The 20547-nt window shown below is 42.0% G+C and overlaps 1 protein-coding gene across 1 annotated transcript; it reads right to left on the bottom strand.

The window, feature by feature from the left end:
* Positions 1–500: 500 nt before the first annotated feature.
* Positions 501–20045, bottom strand: prkar2aa (protein kinase, cAMP-dependent, regulatory, type II, alpha A). Its single transcript, XM_056772652.1, has 10 exons — positions 18602–20045; positions 5332–5367; positions 4314–4450; positions 3991–4097; positions 3675–3828; positions 3370–3471; positions 3135–3209; positions 2063–2128; positions 1786–1924; positions 501–1668 (listed from the first exon to the last, which is right to left on the bottom strand). The coding sequence occupies exons 1-10, from the start codon at positions 18852–18854 to the stop codon at positions 1544–1546; spliced, it is 1194 nt and encodes a 397-aa protein (XP_056628630.1). The 5' UTR covers positions 18855–20045; the 3' UTR covers positions 501–1543.
* Positions 20046–20547: the final 502 nt, after the last annotated feature.

The raw sequence follows: 20547 nt of genomic DNA, 5'->3' as shown, positions 1-20547 counted from the left end.
CCCTAGTTGCATGACCTTGTAAACTAACAGTACTGTTTAGCATGTTGACAAATGTTCTCTACTTGTAAGTCGCTTTGGACAAAAGAGTCTGCCAAATGAAAAAATGTGAATGTAATGTACTATGGCGACGCGCCTTTGGGCGGACGACGTTTTAATTTAGAGAACAAAAAATAAGGAAATAAATAATACAAGAAAATAAAGCCAGTGTGCATCCATTGTTGTGAAAATTATAATAAACATTTGCCATTGTTAACCCCACAAAAAAATCAATGACAATGAATTACAATGCAATACATTCATTTTTCCATATTATTGTGTGACTGTTGACTATCCACTGGAAATAATTCCTTAGGGCATCACCGCTTTTGTCATGGTTAATAGAAACACAGGTGCATGCTTCAGCGTACTACTCTTTACCCTGACAAACTGCAAAATATAACATACAGTCATTCCCTTGAAGAATAAATACTCACCGGACCCCAAATAAAAAAAAGACATCCTGATTTATCCAAAGTTTATTAAAAGAACAATCAGTAAATGCTGTAACTAGCCAACTCTCAGAGGTGATAACCAACTAACAATAACCAGCTACAACCCTAAACAAAATACTCCATTCCAAAACACTTTCATGGTGCCTCCGTTCCAAGGTTTACAAACACAAAACTGATTCCTGACATTTAAATGGCACTGTTCCTGTAATTACAGACGGAACCTTTCGACAGGCATACGCACGCACGCACACACAAAAACATTCGCAACAGAAGAGTCCCAGCAGGTTACCAAAATGTCTGCTTTATTTCATTTTTGAGGACGACTCATTCATAAAGGCTAAAGGGAAAATATGAACTAGATTCTGTCTCGCATCCTCCGATCAGTGGGGTGGTGTAACAGCGAGTTAACCTTCAACAAAACAAAATAATAGTAATAATAATGAGGATGATAATAATAGTAATACATTAATCAATACCACGTGGAGTTGAGAAGTGAGAAAAATAGGTCACTGTGGATACCACCAGCAAAAAACTTTTATGCACCAACAGCAGGGAAGAAAACGGGTCATATTTAAAGAGTCAAGAGTTTATCAAAGCTTTGCATTATCATAAAATGCTCTAAAACTTTAAATTTTTGCGCTTTTTTGCATTTTTTTATTGAAAGATATCAACTTTTTCTTGTTTAAACATAGATTTTAGTTTTTTTATCTCGTCTCTTTTCTTTGTTGTGACTGCAGATGACCACGATGAAGGCTGAGTCCTTGGCTGGGGATTTTTGGTGTAAGTGAATGTGTGTTGTGTGTACATGTCCTCTCCAGGCTGTGGTTGCTTCAGGGTCACAGCAGTTAGGTTGGTAATGCTTGTTTCAGACTGAGCAGCTGACACATTGACAGTAGACATGTGTGTTGTGTGCGTGCGTGAGGTATGATTTTAAGTGTGTGTTGTTTGGAATATGAGTGTGCATAAAAAGGAATGTGTGCCTACAAAATGTCTGTGTGTAACCTATGTGTTGTATTTTGTGTGTGTATGTCTAAGGCACGGCCAAGTCTGTCTCAGTCCCTCAGGTCCACGCTGGATCCAAACAGAGCCACCAGCTGCTCCTCATAGTGGGCGATGTTCCTCTTCATGATCTCTTTACATGGCCCCAGCAAACGCTCGAAGGCTTGTATGTCGATCACTACAACACACAACCACGCACGTCAGCTTTGCAACCTTATTGTTACTAGCGTAACAAGCACGTTTCACGGAAAAGTATACTTAACAAAAGTATAGTAAGACGCAGACACACACGTACCCAAGCATTTGATGTCTCCTATAGCGTAGGCCGAGGCAGCTCGAGGTTTATTGGTGAAGAGAGCAAGTTCCCCAAAATACTGCCCTCGATTGCAGCGAGCAATCTCAACCTCAGCGTTATCCTGTCTGTCTGCTTTCGTCTGAGATAGACAGAAATGCGTATAATAAACCCAAATTTAAGACTTTAAAATCAATGACAACATTTATTTGTGAAGGAAAACAAGTCTGTTACAGTATTTAACTAGTCAATTTAAACAAGGATCAATAAAGACACTCACTTTACTCTTCATCATAATTTTCACCTCTCCACACTCCACAATGTAGAAGCAATCAGCCTTATCACCCTGAAAAAGCGGCAGCCCATAATAATAATGATTAATGATACAATAGCATCAGTCAGAGCTCTTATCTTCAGTTGTGCTCTATTATTAAAGTGCTATAATTACACCTGCTGTGAGAGTGAGTGCGCTGGTTCATTTAGACATGATTCAGCTTCTGTAAGAGAGCTGAACTGAAGATATAAAGAATCTCACCTGCACCACCCACAGATTCACTTACAATGAATCTGACATCTACATTTACATTCATATGTGTGTGAGGGAAAAAGTATCAGGATACTTAAGCCACACTTAATCGTTAAATATTATTAAACTGATAAACATAATATAGATCAAATCCAAATAAGTCACGAGCAAATAAAGATAAAGTTTTTAGAAACATATTTTGGAATCATTTAAGTGTGCTTATGCTCCCACATTATATAAATACCACTATAGTTGTGTCCCAAATGACGTACTATACACTATGCACTTTGTACTCTACAATCTAGTGTATGCATTTTTGAGAGTATTATCGTCACAAACGGAGTACTTAACAGCTTTATGCTAATCAGAAATGTAAGTGGTTTCCCAGATAAAGGACAAATGACGTCAAACGCATAACAAAATGAAAATCAAAAAGTACACTATATTTTTGTTTTGAATGTAATTCGTTTAATTCAACATCACCATTAGACTGAAGTATAATCATCAGGTGAACTTTGCTCGCACAGCAAGCTCTCTCTTCCGCTATGTCAGCAAGCTGCGACCATTGAGTGCATGGCGTGTCTAGTGTTCGTGCACCTCCGGGTGTCAAGCGTTTATGCATCAATCAGGTAGTTAAAGTGCACTTTATATTGTGAACACACCATTCACCCATTTACACTAGATAAGTTGCCAAAACGGTGTAGAATAGTGCATAAGTATGCAATTTGGGATGCACTCTATGTTTGATAGTTTGTTCTTTAATGCAATCACATATTTTGAAATGTAAAACTACTAGAAGGTATTGTGTGTATAATATACAGGTCACCTGCATAATGATCCTCTCTCCATCCTGAAATGATTTTACACCCAAGACATCAACGATCTTCATCCTCTCTGACAGCTACCAAAAAGAAGTTAACGCTTGATCATTTTATAGGCGGTTAAAAAATGCAACAATAACTTTTTCTTTCGTTACTAGAATGTCCATAAAGTTAAATAGCTTTGCAATACTTATACTGTCTCACTGAATGTTTAGAAAACACATTTAATGTTTCTCTCACCTCTAGTGATTTGAGCAGCGGGACTGATTCAATGAAGCATTCATACATCCTTCTCTTCTTTGCATTATTCTTCACTACAAGTCTACGAAAGGTTGCCCGGTCCTAAAACACATACACACACAATACAATTAAAAACTATCCATATCATCCGGTTTCATGTTCACATAAACAAGTCTGGCAGTAACTTGGTATCTCTGTAAAAGTGTGTCTGCAGTTATTCAGTGTTTAAAGTGTATGGTCAGAAGGTGGCGCTGTGGTATAGCAGTACGTTTTCTGTCAGTTGACTTGCTCTTTCACACACTCACCAGTGCCCACAGCGCTCCCTCCCCTGTAGCAATGATGGTTGCAGCACGTGGAGTGTTGTACATGAGGGCCAACTCTCCAAAACTGCCCTTATTGTTGTACTGACCCACACAGCAGCCCACACCGTCCTTCTGTACCACAATGTCATACACTCCCCTGCAAACACACACAAATGCATTACATAAACACAACAAAGCATTTGAAAAGTGTAAATGTGGAATAGCAAGGTTATTTGATAAAATGGGGAAGTGAAATGGTGGTTCTCATTTTTTTCTGTGAGTTCTCTCTTATACAACTTTTATTAAAAAACACACACACCTCTCAATTACATAAAAGTTATCTCCATCGTCTCCTTGGTCAATGACATGTTCTTGTGGCTGCACAAGAACCTCAAACATGGCGTCTAGGACCTCTGAAAACTGCTCCTGTACCAGCAAGAGAGAGACAGAGACTGATGAGGGAATGGGTTTTTGTGCATGTTATCTTAGCATCTTATTATATAATATTAGAAAAATCATGATGAATAGACACTTTCTGGTTGATGTGATCAGCCATGTAAGCGCACCAAACCTGTTTGACTGACACAACCTGGATGACGACAATCTGTTTACAGTTTTACAGCTCTTGATATCTGTATGTACCTGATCCAGGGCCTTGAACAGAAGTATGTCCTTGCAGGCCTCCTGTAATCTACAGCGCTGTTCATCTGTTTTTGGATGCACGACTCTCGGCTCCGAGTCTTCATCATCGTCATCAGGATTAAAGGCCTCCGCACATACTAAGAACATTTTTACAAAAACGGTTTATTGATTCAATCATAAAAAAATTGAACTTTAAAAATAAAGACACCAAAATGTTTTTTTTTATTTGGAGTCTGGAGACCTCCAGGGGGACCACCTGCATTTCAGTAAACTAATGTGTACTAAACTCACTGTTTCATTTCCAAGTGTTTGTTTTCATTTTATTTTGTTAGTTAATCTCTCCTTTCTTGCTACATAAATACTTTCCAGGATTGTTTCTATTTATTTTGTACACGTATTGACATGTTGTAACATGTTGTTACAAGAGTGTTTCTTATTGAAACATGTTTATACATCCAACATTACTCTTACCGATTATTTAATCTCTAAAACAATATTAATAAAAGCACACTAACTATTGTTACATGATTTTTTGTACATATAAAAATATAACCTATGATACGATATTTATATTATATTTGGGGGTCCTTGGCATCATAAATTGGGCTTCTGGTGACTTTATGGTGTGTTTTCAGACTGGACTGAAATAGATGGAGCAGGAGATGGAAATGAACCATGCAGTTTTTGTAATTCTGTCTTTGGAAAAATTTCCGCCACAATTAACTTTGGGTTAAACAGGAAGTTAACATTCTTCATAGGTGGTACATCTTGATATGCTTTTTCTTATTTCAGATCATATGGGACTTTGAATATCTCGCGCTGAAGAAAGGACTTTGAATTTTGAAAGGAATTTTACTGGAACACAATAGAAAGCGGCAAAAACAGAGGGCGTTAGGGTGGCGACGGCATTACTATAAAACAAACGCTAAGGAAAATGACGGAAAGGCAGGGCACTTATCTGACACACGCACACACGTTAAACCACATGATTAGTCCAATGACGTCAAACAGAACTCACCCGACACTCTTCGGTTAAATCTGCTGGGGGGAGGAGCTACAGAGAGAAAGAGAGACAGAAGGAACAAGAGTTAATGAAGGTTTACATACTCGTCTTCACTGTGTGGACCACAACTGAAAACACGCACACACACCACTCAGACTATGTTAATGATCAAATTCAGTCTCAAAATCTCACATGTGCCCTACGGTAACCATGTGGGTGTGTTAAATATTCAGTAAGGTCAGTCAAAGACCTGTCCTACAGGCTGTTCCAGTTTCAGGAGACGGCGATTGTGTGTGTGTGTAGATCACAGCTGAGTGCACTTGCACAACTGTCAGGAACTCAGCCTTGCAGGTCTGCACACCCCCTCCTCTCTCACTGAGCTGTTACAATCCATCAGCCCATTAACTCTTTGGTGTAAAACTAGCAATAATCTCTCTCATACACAGACACACCCTTGTTAGTGAACCACAGACTTCATAATCGGCCCTGCTCATCATATCTAATGGCTCTATGATAAACACACACAAGCGCACATATTACATGTTTGTCTTCATAATGTGTCATATATTTAAACACACTTTGGCAATAATTAACCTGCATCAAATATTGAACACACAGCATTATAATTTCTATGTGTATAATATTCAGATAAGGCGGCTCAATACACAGACGTGTTGGAAGAGTAATCAAATGCACAAGTGCGTGTGCCTGAGCGTAAAGTATCATGAGATGGGGTTCTTCAACCTCACGTGTAGGGGATATCAAGTGGCCAAAGTTGCCATGACAACAAAATACAAGGAAGACCTCCTCATCACTATAACAACTATCCCCCCAAATACACGCCCACTCAGGCTCTCTGGGCAACTAGAGAGAGAGACGCACAGGAAACAGAGAACTGATGGCGATTTAAATGATAACAGTTCTAGTGATACATAGAGTTGCTCTGGTTTGAATCATTTACGGTGGTAATTAGGTGTTCGGAGACAGACGATGTTTAAATGAGATTTTTACATTTTCCGAATGCAATGAAAGAGGACTCGTCCTTGCAGATGTTGCTACAGGGATGCTGCGAGTGGTTGACAGATTGTTATGAATGGTGCTTTCTGCCCACACAGAATGATATTCCAGTCCCTAGATATCTCTCAGGTCCCTCATTTCATTTAAGTCTACAAAAATCCATTTATCCCCAACAGGCAAAAAAAAGTTTGACTGATTCAAAAAAATATGTATGTTATTAAAACATACAGTTTGAAGAATCATTCATGATCATAGCAAAAAACTGTATACTGTATTATTTGCTAAAGGAAATTGTTGTGCCCTTGCAGTAAAATGATAAACTGCACTGAACACTGTAGTAAAGTACAGTACGGGTCAAACACACTATAGTATCTAGGAATTTGACTTAAGCTTAATAAAGTAGTGAAAAACACTATAACATACAATGCTACAAAACTTTAAACCGCTCTGTAGCACCAGTGCTATGTGCAAAAAAGTTAACATACAACCTTAACACTAATAATAATTACTGCTTCCTTTTGTTCTATAGCAATCATGGAGAGTGTTAACCAATGTAGGTGGCCGCAGCGCAGCGGACACTAGGTAAAACACTTAGACAAGAAAAAACTTGCCCAATCGGGATCAGAAACAATTATATTTATCTTCAAATGAAATATCATTCTTTATCTTCGGACAAGCAATATTTGTACTTTGACAAGTAAATGACAAATTTACTTTTCTGAAGGACAACCATATTACAATGCTTAATGTCAAGCCCTGATGAGGGTGGGTAAATAATTAACACATTTTCATTTTTGTGTGAACTATTTCTTTAAAGAGATAGTTTACCAAAAACAAAATATTGTGTCATCATTTACATAATTTTTTTACTGAAACAAAAGGCCAAAAGTGTAGTGGACAACTGCTTTTATTTGAATACATGGTAACCGTCGATTCCCTTATTTCTCCCTGACAAGTACCAAGCCTACTTTACACTACTTAACGATTCTATAACCTTCAAACATTCCATTCCATTCCATTCCATTTTCTACCGCTTATCCGAACTACCTCGGGTCACGGGGAGCCTGCGCCTATCTCAGGAGTCATCGGGCATCAAGGCAGGATACACCCTGGATGGAGTATCAACCCATCGCAGGGCACACCTTCAAACATTTCTGATATAATTTTTATGTAATAAAAAAAGATTTTCTTCCAGAACAACCCACAAAAAAATTCTTAATAGCCACATTTCTAACAGGTCTCAAGACATAAGGCAAACAGTATCAACATCGAACATCAAACAATATGATTTGTTCCAATAATTTACACATTCATAAATGTGTACATACTTTACCTACATCAACAATGTTTGCTTATAGCAGTAAGTAAATAATCATGACAGAAAGATAGTACTGTACGTTTTTTTTAACTGTGAACAGCGTGCACCTGAAGAAGTTTAACCAGTGGAAATTATTTATCGGCTATAATATATCGGCCTAAATTTGATAGTCTGCCGATACGATAACATAAAAAAATGGCCATTTATCATCCGATACAGATATGGCCGATAATTTAGCGTGCAACCCTAGTTACAAGCATCCTTCTAAATATCTTTCTCTGTGCTCGTCAGAACAAAGAAATTTAGATTTGGAACAACTTGAGGGCGAGTAAATGACAGAAGTTTTTCATTCTTGGGTGAACTGCCCTTTTAAGGTTAGGAGACTGTCCAAATCACTATAGTTAAATAATGTATATATGCTATAGCAATATTGCTGCTTGTTTTGGCAAAAGCCCTCAACTATAAACAACATTGAACTGTGAATTACGAAATGCAAGTGTTGTCTCCTCTTTTTATCTCCCTCTATGTAATTCTTGATAACCCTGTGCACAGTCTTATCACTCATTCGCTGCTGGCAAATATTAGCCAGAGACAGAGAGAGACAGAAAATGGTAATTCTAAAAGTAAACAGTGCATGTGTGTGAGATCTCTGTAATGGTACGGTTAAACTCAGCCTCAGCCTGACCCATAATGCACTGCTCGTTGACTGAAAATGACCCATTCAGCAACACATGTTTTTGTGTGTTGTGCGAGCTGTACTTGTCATGTGAGAGTCAGCCACTAATCCACACTAAATGGGTGAAGAAATTTCAATAACAAGATTGCTGAAAGAATGCTGCTTTTACATATTTACACAAAATTCTCCCAAAACTATTTTAAAATGTAAATTATAAACGGTTGGATAGTTGGAACAGAAAATGTCACAATTGAGGTCCAGTGTCAAACTAGCCAAATATTCGCCTTATTAATAAATATATAAATATTGGGATTAAATGCTCAGACTATCGACTATCGCATCTCAAACAAGTCCATACTATAAAACACCGGCAGAAAGCTTTAGAACTGATTAATGACACTTTCAATAAACGCACACACAGATGTCCTAGCTTGTGTATTTTTCACGAGTATTTCTTGCTCCTCTGAGGTTTGTGAAGTTTTGGATTACTAAATCCCACTCTCCTACAGAGCTTGCTGTGTTTTCTCTCTCTCTCCATCCTGCTGTAAACTATCAATCTTGTCTCTACACCCCCACCCCACTCTTTAAAACTTTGTCTCTTTCTGCTGTGCTCCATGTCTCCCTTTAGCCCATATAAGGCAGTTTGGATCAGTCTCGCTCAGTGCGGGTAGAATTAACCCTTTACTGAAAGACGGAGGCTTGACTACACAGATTTTGAGGGAGAACGTATGAAAAACCTTGTTTACTTTTCTTCACTGATGGGTTTGAACACATTAAATGTGCATCCGTGTATGATATGATCATTAGAGGCGAGGTCAGTTCTGTCTCTGATAAGACAAGGCCATCCTTCTGCTTAATCTGCACGCTGGCTGGGCAAGGTCACTGTCTGTTCTTTTAACTCCCCTCTGATTGGTTGATAAGGTATTACAGGCTGCCGGCTGAAGGGTAAGGCACATCCAATCAAAACCTGAGACTTCACATTGGTCATGCACTCATCCCAATGACCTAGTCTCCTCAGGCCACCTCCATTAATCAGTCTGACCCGAACACAACTTATGAAGTTGCATTACAGTATGTTTGTGTGTTGTCTCCAGAAGAAACATGCGGCGAGGGGAGGTCAGAAATGTTCCCCTTTCTGTTGCCAACTAAGTGCCAAAAAAGTGGGTAAGAAAGAGGAAACTAAAGATTACAGTTAATAGGAGACTAAAATAGTGTAGGCAACAATGTAGATAATGTGCAGCATTTCCACATCCTGCCTAACCTTTGGCCTTACCCACGATGCCTGAGAAGAGAAAGCTCTGATGCTTTGCTCTAAGAACACATTTTTTTTTTCATTCTCGTCATTGCTTCCTCCAGCTTTAATCCTTCTAGTAGCATGTCCTTGTAAACAAGCAGTACTGTTTAGCTTGTTGACAAAATGTTTATGTGCTCTACTAGTAATTCACTTTGGATAAAAGCGTCTGCCAAATGAATAAATGTAACAAACAAATAAATCTAAGGTCACTGACTGGAGCATTTAGTTGAATCACTAGCCAGACTACATTTTTACTGTTTCAAGTCTTTTTATATTATACTGTATGTGAAAGGCGTAGGACCAAAAATGAGACTGGTCCGTGTACATTTTCTGCCAACGTTTTTTTTCACGAAGACATCAAACGTCATCAGCGTGCTCAAGTCCTTTTGGTTAATGCAACGAGAATTGGGGAGAAGCAGCAACAAATAAAACTGGCCGGCAGAACTATTACACAGCGACATGTTACACAAGTGACACAAGCGATAAATTGCTACATCAAACTCCGACATGAATCGATTGTTTAGGTTCCCAAAACCTATACCGAAACAATGGCGATAAGACCTTTATTCATCATCTGGTTTGGTTTAAAGCCCTTGAAGCTTCACTGAAACTGTAATTTTGACCTTTAACCGGTTGGAGTCCGTTAGTTCACCAGTAGTGCTGTTGGTTCACCGAAATTGGTATGTTTTATAAATAAACATATTGTTGCCACTTGGTGAAAAATTCTATTGCTATGAGAGCGGAAGTGACCTAGCTGGCAGTACGTCATCATCCCGTGTGCATATACCCTATTTACGAGGATGCTGAGAAAACACTTTATAAGCTCTCATTATGACCACACTAGAATGCTGAAGAAGTCATTGAAATGGTCGGTGGGAAGATCAAGCGGGTCCAGGGATGAGTTGGTAATTCTCGGCTGATAGACACGAGGAGGAGGAAGTGCTAAAGTCCAGATTCTTATCAGAACCCCTAACACAAAATAATCATATATAGACACGCCCGGCATACAAAACACACAAACAATACATAAAGAAAAAATTGTCACGCATTTTCTCAAAGAGACAAACAGCTAATAGCAAGTGGGTATTTGTTTTCAACACTCAAGATGGTCTGTATTCAAGGTAAATTCAAGTTGGAAAAGCAATACTCTGACTCTCAGTGCCCTGTAAAAGCCATAAAAACCTGCTCAGATAAGAACTGAACTTGATGGATAGGGAAATATTTAAAACACACTCATACCAGGCCTTTAAAGAGAACTGAGCAGATCGTCTTAAGCTTTGAGCCTATATGTTTTCACATAAAAACATATGTCTTAGTACAAAACACTATCCAGTTTACAAGTATATACGACCAGCGAGCGACCACATCTTGGTGAAGACTGTAAATTAACTATTGATGCACATTGTTTATTTATTTACACATTTCTCTTATATTTTACCTTATGTAAATATCTGCAAAACTTTTGTTCCAATTTTATATTTCACATGGTTACTTGAAGTTTGTAGAGGGAGTTTTAATGTTTGACAGCAATAAAACCACACACAGTAATAACAGGGCTTGACATTAAGCATTGTCATGTGGTTGTCGTTCAGACAAGTAAATTTGTTATTCACTTTTCCAAGTACAAATATTACTTGTCCGAAGATAAAGAATATTTAATTTGAAGTGTGAATATAACTGTTTTGGATCCCGATTGGTCAAGTTTGCTTATAAGTGTTATACCCAGTGTCCGCTGCGGCCACCTACAATTATTCCGCAGATAACTTAAAAAATTACATACAAATGGATTGTTTAGGGCCATATCGTTTTTAGTTTACCAAACTTTTTTTTAAAGTTCTGTGTTTTTTTACCATACAATAGAGGTATATTCATTTTGTCCACAATAGTATACTATTATGTTATTTACTAAAGTAAACGGAAGTAAAATTCCTAGATACTCCAGTGTTTTTGAACCTTACCATAGTATACTGCAGTGTATACTAGTTTATAAATTTGCTACTAGGGTACAATTTCCTTGGCAAATACTACAATACACTGCAGTAATTTTTCATTTGAGTGTTCAAGTTAACATGACTTTTATTTTGACGGGTCGTCGGAAGACGCTTGAGTTTTAGTATTTTGAGGAGAGCTTCACTCAAACAATAAAAAGATTGTAAAATAAACTCTCGGAGCAATTCTGGAGATGACGTTCATGTGTTTTATATCCTCATAGAGTGCAGACGCAGACAAATCCACGACCATAACTCCTGTAGTATGTTAGACTGTGCACCTCATTCACTCAGACACGCAGAACAGCCCGATAACATATGTGGCGGATGGTACAGATCCAGGATCAGCGTCGCCTAGGAAACGGCCCGGCAGCTAATGCTGATCACCTACACCTGAGGTTGATTAGCTGCGAGGCATATAAACCACGTGCACGCGCCACTCTGGGGCTGTTTTCCCAAGCACCTAACACTGTATCTTTGTCTGTTTTGCAGAGTCAAGTGAGCGAAGCAAGGAGAACTTTATTGCACAAGCACGGACTGGCAGCTTTCTGATTTCAAGCACCCGGGTTGTAACATTGTGGATTATTGATTCATTACTGTAATAAATTCCCCCTCCGGGGTTGTTTCATCTGCCGTCTTGTGTCCGTCGTGTCTCTTACCGTGCCACAAGTGGTTTCACTCTGATCTCAGGAATTACGGACACGCTCTCTCTCTCCGAGGCAGAACATGGAAGAAATCCTACGCCGCCTCACGGAGGTAACAGTCCGCCAGCAACAGTGTTTCGACCAGCTGGTGGCCAGACAAGAGAGATCTGATCAGGCACTGAAACAGCTACAGACGACCACACCGCCGGGTTCGTGGTCGGAACCCCGTCACCAAGCATCCCTGCTGTTGACAAAAATGACCGCCCAGGATGATGTCGAAGCATACCTGCACACGTTTGAGGTAATCGCTACCAGAGAGGGATGGGGCAACGAGCTATGGGCGCGCATGCTAGCGCCCTTCCTAATGGGGGAAGCGCAGCGCGCCTACTATGCCCTCCCGACCGCCCAAGCTGATGACTACCGCGTTCTGAAGGCGGAGATCCTGGCTCGCGAAGGACTGTTGTCCCCCTGTGCAGTGCAGCAGTTCTGCAAATGGACGTATGACGAGCGTATGCCAGTCCGACAGCAGGTCGCCCAACTAACACGCTTGGTCCATCTCTGGTTGCTGGCGGATGATCCCTCCGCTCTCCAAGTGGCCGAACGGGTGATGATCGACTGGCTCCTATGCACCCTATCGCGGCATCTCCGCAGACCGGTGAGCATGCGGAACCCGGGGACGACCTAAGAGCTAGTCGAGGCTGGTAGAGAGAGAGAGAACGGCACCACGGAGGGGAGGATACGACAGGCCACGGCCGGAGGGTACTAATCGACCAGTAAGTAGGCCAGCGGCTCCCGAACCTGTGGATGAGCTCATGCCAACCAAATCTCCGGTCCCCAATGTCCGAGCCTGGATGGCGGGTTGTGCCGTGCATCGTACCATTCCCCAGGGAGCACCTACGAAGACCATCCGCATGGGAAGGAAGACTTACCGGGCTCTCCTCGACTCAGGCAGTGCCATTACCCTGGTCCAGCCAGTGGTGGTAAGGCCGATACTAAGCTACTGTTCCCATCACCTGTATCCACGGAGACACCCAGCACCTGCCAACCCGCCCGGTGCCCATTTCAGCAGAGCCGGGGACATGGCCAATTGAGGTGGGCATTGTCCAGGATCTTCCGGTCCCAGGGGTGTTGGGCCGCAACTGGCCGGGTTTCAAGCGGCTGATTGCCGCTACGTTCCAGGTGAAGCAGGGTAATGGTGGCCGCCAAAGACGTCGAGCACCAAGAGCCAGGGACCATCAGCGGGCTTCCTGGTGACGGGCAGCAAAGAGAGGGTGAGTGCCAACCGAACCCCCCCTAATGTATAGATGGATCTTTTCCATCAGGTCACTGCAGGAGGAGCTTTTGGAGGAACAGGACCGACTTCCTGCGCCTTACCCTCTCCCCCACTTCTTGATTAAGAACGGCCTACTTTACTGCATCGCAGAACGGCGGGGGGAGGGGGGGTCAAACACCTTCTCGTGGTGCCGAGGACCAAGACAGACCGTCCTCTAGCTGGCTCATTCGCATCCTTTGGCGGGGCAATCCACCGGATTCACTCCCTTCGAGTTGTTGTTCGGTTGGCAGCCCAGAGGCCTGTTGGATATCGCCCGAAAAGCATGGGAGCAGCAGCCAGCGCCGCATCGGACGGTGATAGAACACGCGAAGGAGTGCGAGAATGGATCGACCGTGTGATGCCCTTGGTAAAGCAACACTTGGTCTAGGCCAAGCGCGCCCAGCAGAAGGTGTACGACCGGCCCGCTCAGGCACGAGAGTTACAACCTGGCGAGCGGGTTACAACCCAACGCTACTACTAAGTTCCGGGCATCCTGGCAGGGTCCTTACTCGGTCATCGAAAAATTGGGACCAGTAACGTATCGAATTCGTCAGCCGGGACGTCGGAAGGAGGAGAAAATTTATCATATCAACCTTCTTAAAAAGTGGATTGCTCCACCAACACAAGTGGCGGCATATGTCCAGGAGGCGGATCTAGTGGTGGACCTAGGGGAGCAGCTAGCCGCAGGCCAGAAAACCGAGCTCGAGGCCCTGGTCCGTCAGTATCAGGATGTGTTCACGGAGCTCCAGGGACGGACCAACGTGATCCAGCACGAGATCCGAACGGGGCCCGGAGTCGTCGCACGGCAACGGCCCTACCGCGTATCCGAAGCCCGTCGGCAGGCTATCGAGGAGGAAATGCAGCGAATGCTCCAGTATGGAGTCATTGAGCCATCACGTAGCCCGTGGTCCAGCCCGATCGTGATGGTTCCCAAGCTAGACGGCACCCTCCGGTTTTGTAACGATTATCGGAAGCACACAGATCCAGGATCAGCGTCGCCTAGGAAACTGCCCGGCAACTAATGTTGATCACCTACACCTGAGGCCGATTAGCTGCCGGGCATATAAGCCACATGCACGCGCCACTCTGGGGCGATTTTTTCATGGCACTGTAATTATCATTTTTTCAAGTTACTTGTCTGGTCGGGCAAGTAAAAGTCTCTCTCACTTACAAAACATTCACTTGTCCTGGAAAATTGGACAAGCAGGTATTATGCTATGTCAGGCATTCTGACTTCTTTACATAGTTGAACGTGCAGCCTTCTCATGCGTAACATGGTCAACTTGTTCAAAAACGAGTTGGACGTACTACATAGTATTTCTGTTCTTGATACACTTCCCCAGCACTCCAACTTGTTTCGGAAAGTTTTTTTAATTCTGGATCCCTGTGTCATCAAAGGCATCCTATTCCTTTTATTGGTTACTCTCCCGGAAAAGCATGGCAACCGAAAGAAAGAGCCCGCTCACAAGCCAACCGACAAAGCGAGACCTGCTTACCATCAAGATTATCTGCGCTGCAGCTCGTTTATCTTGCGATAGTGAAGTTTAGGTGTGTCTGTTTGTCAACGGCAATTCAGTAATCGATGTTATAACGCAGGATTTGGAGATAATTTGAAACTGATAGATGGCGCGGTCCCAGTGATAAAAGATGCCAGACATGAACTGCACACGGTAATTCAAACTAAGTCATTCGTCTGTTTAGTTGGGAATCAGCGTTTACGTGCAAATTGTACACAATATGAAGGGATTAATGTGATGATGTGTTGCTTGCTCGTGCTGTAGATCCATCCCACTCTCCCCACTAAGCCTACCTCTAGCAGCTCGTGTTTTTCCGGAATTAATTGTACAGCTGTACCTCTCTTTTATAAATTTGATCAAACTAAATACTCTATGAAGATACGATGAATGCAATACTACTGTATAGGCACTCAGGATTAATATGAGGTTGGCAGAAACTGCCTGTGATGGGCATGAATAATGTCTAATAAAACCTTTAAAGAAAAAACCCAACAAATATTTTACAAGTAGAAACCAAGTGTTTTCCATTCAGACTTATTGAGAATCGTTGAGAAATGATCAAAGAAATCACTTGTTTTACAGCTTTAGCTGTAGCTTAGCATCGGTGAAAACGACTCCTGTATTTACAGTGATACAGAAAGCCTTCACACAGCAATCTGCCATACACCATGAGCTTTTGTCCTCATAATATACTTTCATATATACCAGTATAAGCTGTGCTGACTGATTATGGCTCCAGAATATGATGAATGTGGATGGACAAGACAGGAGTACAGTACTGTGCTATAGCATTAGCCTATAGTGAGAAAACTAACAACATAGCTGTGAAATAACAAATTTATCGTGAGCTTGTGAAATATAAATCGTATGCGTGGGCTCTCTATATACATAGGACTGAGGGATCAGATTCAACACAGTTTTGCCGGAGGAACACCGCGCTGACTGCATATTTGTTGGAAAACAATGACAGATGTTTCTTTCACAAGAACTCCGATGAACAGAATGGGAAATATATTTACATTTACAAATTTAAAAAAAACTTAGTTCGGATATCAATTTGAAACAGTATGTGATGTTTATTACATTCACACTCACCGAACAAAAATACTTCGTAAATAAAAAGTTGAAAAACAAAAACGCGTAGGGCTCTCAATGGTAGAACAAAATGTCAGAACACTAGCTAGTCCGGCTTAACCTAAAAACTTGTGCTTTAACACAACCCTGTGTGTATATGACAGTTCAGACGCTCTAGGACACGAGATGAACTTAAGTACTAATGTGCTATGTGACCGCTGGTGTCTTTGAGAGTGCACGCTTATGTCAGACACCTACACATAATCAATACGTAACTTTAATCGGCAAACCATATCAGCATAATTTTTTCATATCGGACCGATAACAATAATTAATTTATGAGCCAATATTGGTGTGCCAATAATATCGTGCGTCCCATAAATTAAGTGAGTTAGTTTAAAGTACTGTTTCTGTGTGCTTAATCCTTTTACATTTGTATTGTGACTTACTTAGACCCATCATGTTTCAGTGTGTAATTCAATAACAATATTACATGTGGCATCCAGTCACATATATAACACTGACAAAAGAAAACCCAGCAGTGACAGAGCACAAACAGGTTCTTGGACACATGGATGGGGTACTGCAGTTGGTTATGGTGTGAGAAAAGAAAATCAGCAAAATGCACTGTTTCACTATATACATTTAAAACAGAGACTACAATTTCCGCCCTACAAAGGACCGTCTCCCACAACACAGTAAGAATAGCTTTCGACCCATTTTTGGTGTTCATGTGTGATGCCATTAGGTTTGCCAAGACATCTTTGTAAGATTTTTACAAAGAGGGCATGAGGTTGAAGGTGTGGGACCAATTCAATTCAGTCTTGCAGAAGTGAGTAAAACGCTGAAATCATCTTTAACCTTAACCACCCTTGTATGTGGTTCAAATTCTAATTGAGCAACAAGCTGTGATTCAGTATCTAAGCCTGGAGGAACAGTCATGACCGTCAAAAAATTCTTCATGATGCTATACACGTACTGCTTTGATGTTCGGATGTCTTTTCTTAATTGAAAGATCATGGTGGGATGGTCCTTATAGAGCGTGTAAAGACAGTACAACTATGCCCCAACATGCTCAGGATTCCTCAACTCACTAAGATCTGTTCTGGAAAAACAACACATCTGTCACGCAGAACCCTTCCTGCTCTCCTCTCAAATCTCTTCTGTTTACTTTTCTTATTAATGACGCTCTGAAGATAAACATTTCACTTCATTTACTGATTTACATTCAAACTTTTATATGAATTTAAAAAATTTCCAAACAGGCTTATATGAAGTAACTTCAGGCCATCTGTGATCTGACCACATCTGTGCGTTCCACACACACACACACACACACACACACAGGGTAATGAGGCAAATAGGCCTCTATTTCTGACCCCCTGAACAGAGACACCTGCTTAAACCCAAAGCACTTACACAAACTGACAAAAACATGCGCTCTGTCATCACTCACTGATCTTATAAGCTTTAGCACACCACCTGAACTTTACTTTCCCATATGGTTTCCCAAATGTACCAGGTAAGAATCGGACCACAATTTGAGCATTTCTACTCAACACAATCAGGCAAACATGGAATACAATATCATAATCCACTCAGACACAAGGAGGTATTAGATCACACAACTTGATCAAATATGATTAAGCAATTTGCTCGTGTGTGATAATCCCTCTATTAGTTTCAACACTTCCAGTGTCCTGAAAAGCTTCCCTCTCCCTATCCCAGATCAATATTTTAAGAATGTTTCTAAAACAACCTCTGACCTGGCTTAACTGAAGTAATATCTCGCAGTGAATCCGCTTAGTTCCCAGTGCTCGATTCATGGCATGAAAGCGCAGCTGCTCGCTGTGTACAACATGAAAGGGAAGGGGGTTTTCTTTGAAGTGAGCGAGCGCACCTCTCTCCATTATGAAAAATCCCTGTTAGCATTCTCAATGGCCGCTCCGCATCATTCATACAACCAGCCCTTACAGCACGAATGCAGCCTACGCTGCCAAAACGATCACACATCACCAACATGTTTATAAATATAAGTCATTCATATTAATATTACAATACAAATGAGCATCTATTAACTGCGAACCACTGTTCCATCTTATATATGCATGCATCGCGGGTTTGATCTACTGAGACTGGGATGCCTTGTGCTTCTCGTCCTGTCAATCAACCCGCGTGGACAAGAGCTCGAGTGAGCACCATGGCAACAGCGCGAGGCTTTGCCTACATCAGGCTCTTCCTCCACTCGAGCCTTTTCTCACGTTACCCATCACAAAACGAAATTGAACCCTTTCGTTTAAAGTGCGATTACCATCCACATCCCGCAAAAAATAAACACATGCGCTTACAAACGCCCGCATTTTACAGGTGTAATAAGCACCCAGCGATAAACACAACCCCCGCCCACATTCTTTAATATCTCTACATTCAATACAAAGCACTTACGTTCAAAATCTGAGTCATCATCCTCGTCATCATCGTCGCCGTTGGACTCTGTCTGCATAGGCTCGCCATCGAACATCACCCCTTTCACACCTGTTTTGGCGGCGGCCCCGGATCCGTCTTGGCTCCTGGTGTCCCGCAGGCGGGTGAAATACTGCACGGCAAACTCCACCAGATCTGGCGGCCTCTGGCGCAGCACCTCCACGGTGTAGCCTTGCAGCAGCTCCGTCAAACCGACCGGGATCTCAATACTCATGTCTAAGCAGTAGTAGGGGTTTCCTCAGATATCGGACCCTGTTCTATGTGGCTCCTGGACTACGGTACAAAAATATAAATCAAGTATCTTCCGTATCAGTGCATGCAGCTGGGATTGAGTTAATTTGGTACCGAGCAAAGGTCAGCTGAAACCAGCCCAACACATAAGAATGGTTTCCCCCAAACTGGTAATTAACTGGAAATCAGGCCGCTGAGTGAAAAATAAAGGCTGACAACTCGATTTCCTTCTTCAGCTCAAGATACAGCTCAGCGAGCATGCCAATGATATTACTACACTGTGCGTTGAACCAATAACTTCAGGTTAAAAACACTCCTCTGTTACGCAGAACACTACAAACCAAACGTTGAATGAGAGTCAAAAAGTGCACTGTTAATAAGATTAGAGGTGCCGATTAAAGCAAGGCTGAGAGTTAGCGATGGAGCTATCGGAGTTAGCAGACGAGGCCTTCGCTTTGGACAAAACGTGTTTAGTTTATGCTTGACGTTTCGGTTTTATATCTCAATTTCGGATATGCACGAATGCGTTAAATGCATACGAGACTAATCTCAAAATATGTAAATTTAGCTTGGATTTTTCTGCTTAGCCTAGTTGATATGCTGTATGACAGCTCCGTCTGTCTGTATCGCCGGAGTACAGATCCTTCGTTTTCTTCTGGTATCCTCCGTGTCGGTTGTTGTAAACACGACAATTGTTTCTGTGGAGAGTGTACCAGGCTCTAACGGAGATGCACAGGAGTCTTCGCCGGGGGCTTGACAAGGAACGAGGCCGCGTCGGCCGGGTTGAATGTGCAACCGGTCTGACGTCGAGGAGAACACCGGGCGAACCGGAAAGTAGACAAAAGTCGCCTTGTAAAGTTCAGGAACGGAATGTACGAGTGTCACCAGTAAGCATGAAACGATGCTCGCAGAGATACTGGTGCTCGCGCGATTCCAAGCAAGAAAGTGCTATGAAAGCCCTAAAAAAGATAAAAACTCCAACCAACGAGGGATGCGAATATTCACTATGCCTGTCGCTGTCAGAGCCGCGGTCCGGAACGGTTACGTGTCGTGACGTCGAATAAAACAGTTTTCGCCATGTATCAGCTCAATTTATCGGTTTTGCTTTAAGAACAGACCGTGTGTGCCTCTAGTCGAGGCGCGCTCTCCCTCCTTCACCGCGAGCCGCTGAGCCTCGGGGGCGCGGTCACGGAGTTCTAGAGTGAGGCAGACCGGCGAGCCCTGATGGACGTCTCAGTCCACCAATCGGAGTGCAGCTTGACACAGTTAGTCACGCCTTTTAAAGCGCGTGTGCGAGATTTCGGAAGTGGGTGACGATGAGGCTGTAGTGTGGGGCTCAGGGCCAAATTCTGACATCAGACAGCAAGCGTTTAATATATAAGGACGACGACTTGAAGTCAAACAAAGAAGCGCACGTTTGAGAACTTTTTTAAATCAGCACCACCTTAAAGCTACATTTGTTCAATTAGTTAAATTCATATGTCTTTCATAGCAATAGGCAATGAAAAACCCTCTAATAATACAAGAGACGCCTACCATTTAAGTATGTGAGCCTCCTTAAACTAATTGCAGGCTTCCTAGAAGGGCTCAGTCAAGGGCCTGGATAATCTCAAAGGGACTATACGCAGAACATAAATGCCAAGAGAGATGGAGTTCCCTGTTGCGTGTGTCAGTAA

This window comes from Triplophysa dalaica, chromosome 18 (assembly GCF_015846415.1).
Source record: "Triplophysa dalaica isolate WHDGS20190420 chromosome 18, ASM1584641v1, whole genome shotgun sequence".
NCBI lineage: Eukaryota > Metazoa > Chordata > Actinopteri > Cypriniformes > Nemacheilidae > Triplophysa > Triplophysa dalaica.
The sequence above is the reverse complement of the archived record's forward strand: the minus strand, read 5'-3'. Positions and strand labels throughout refer to the sequence as shown.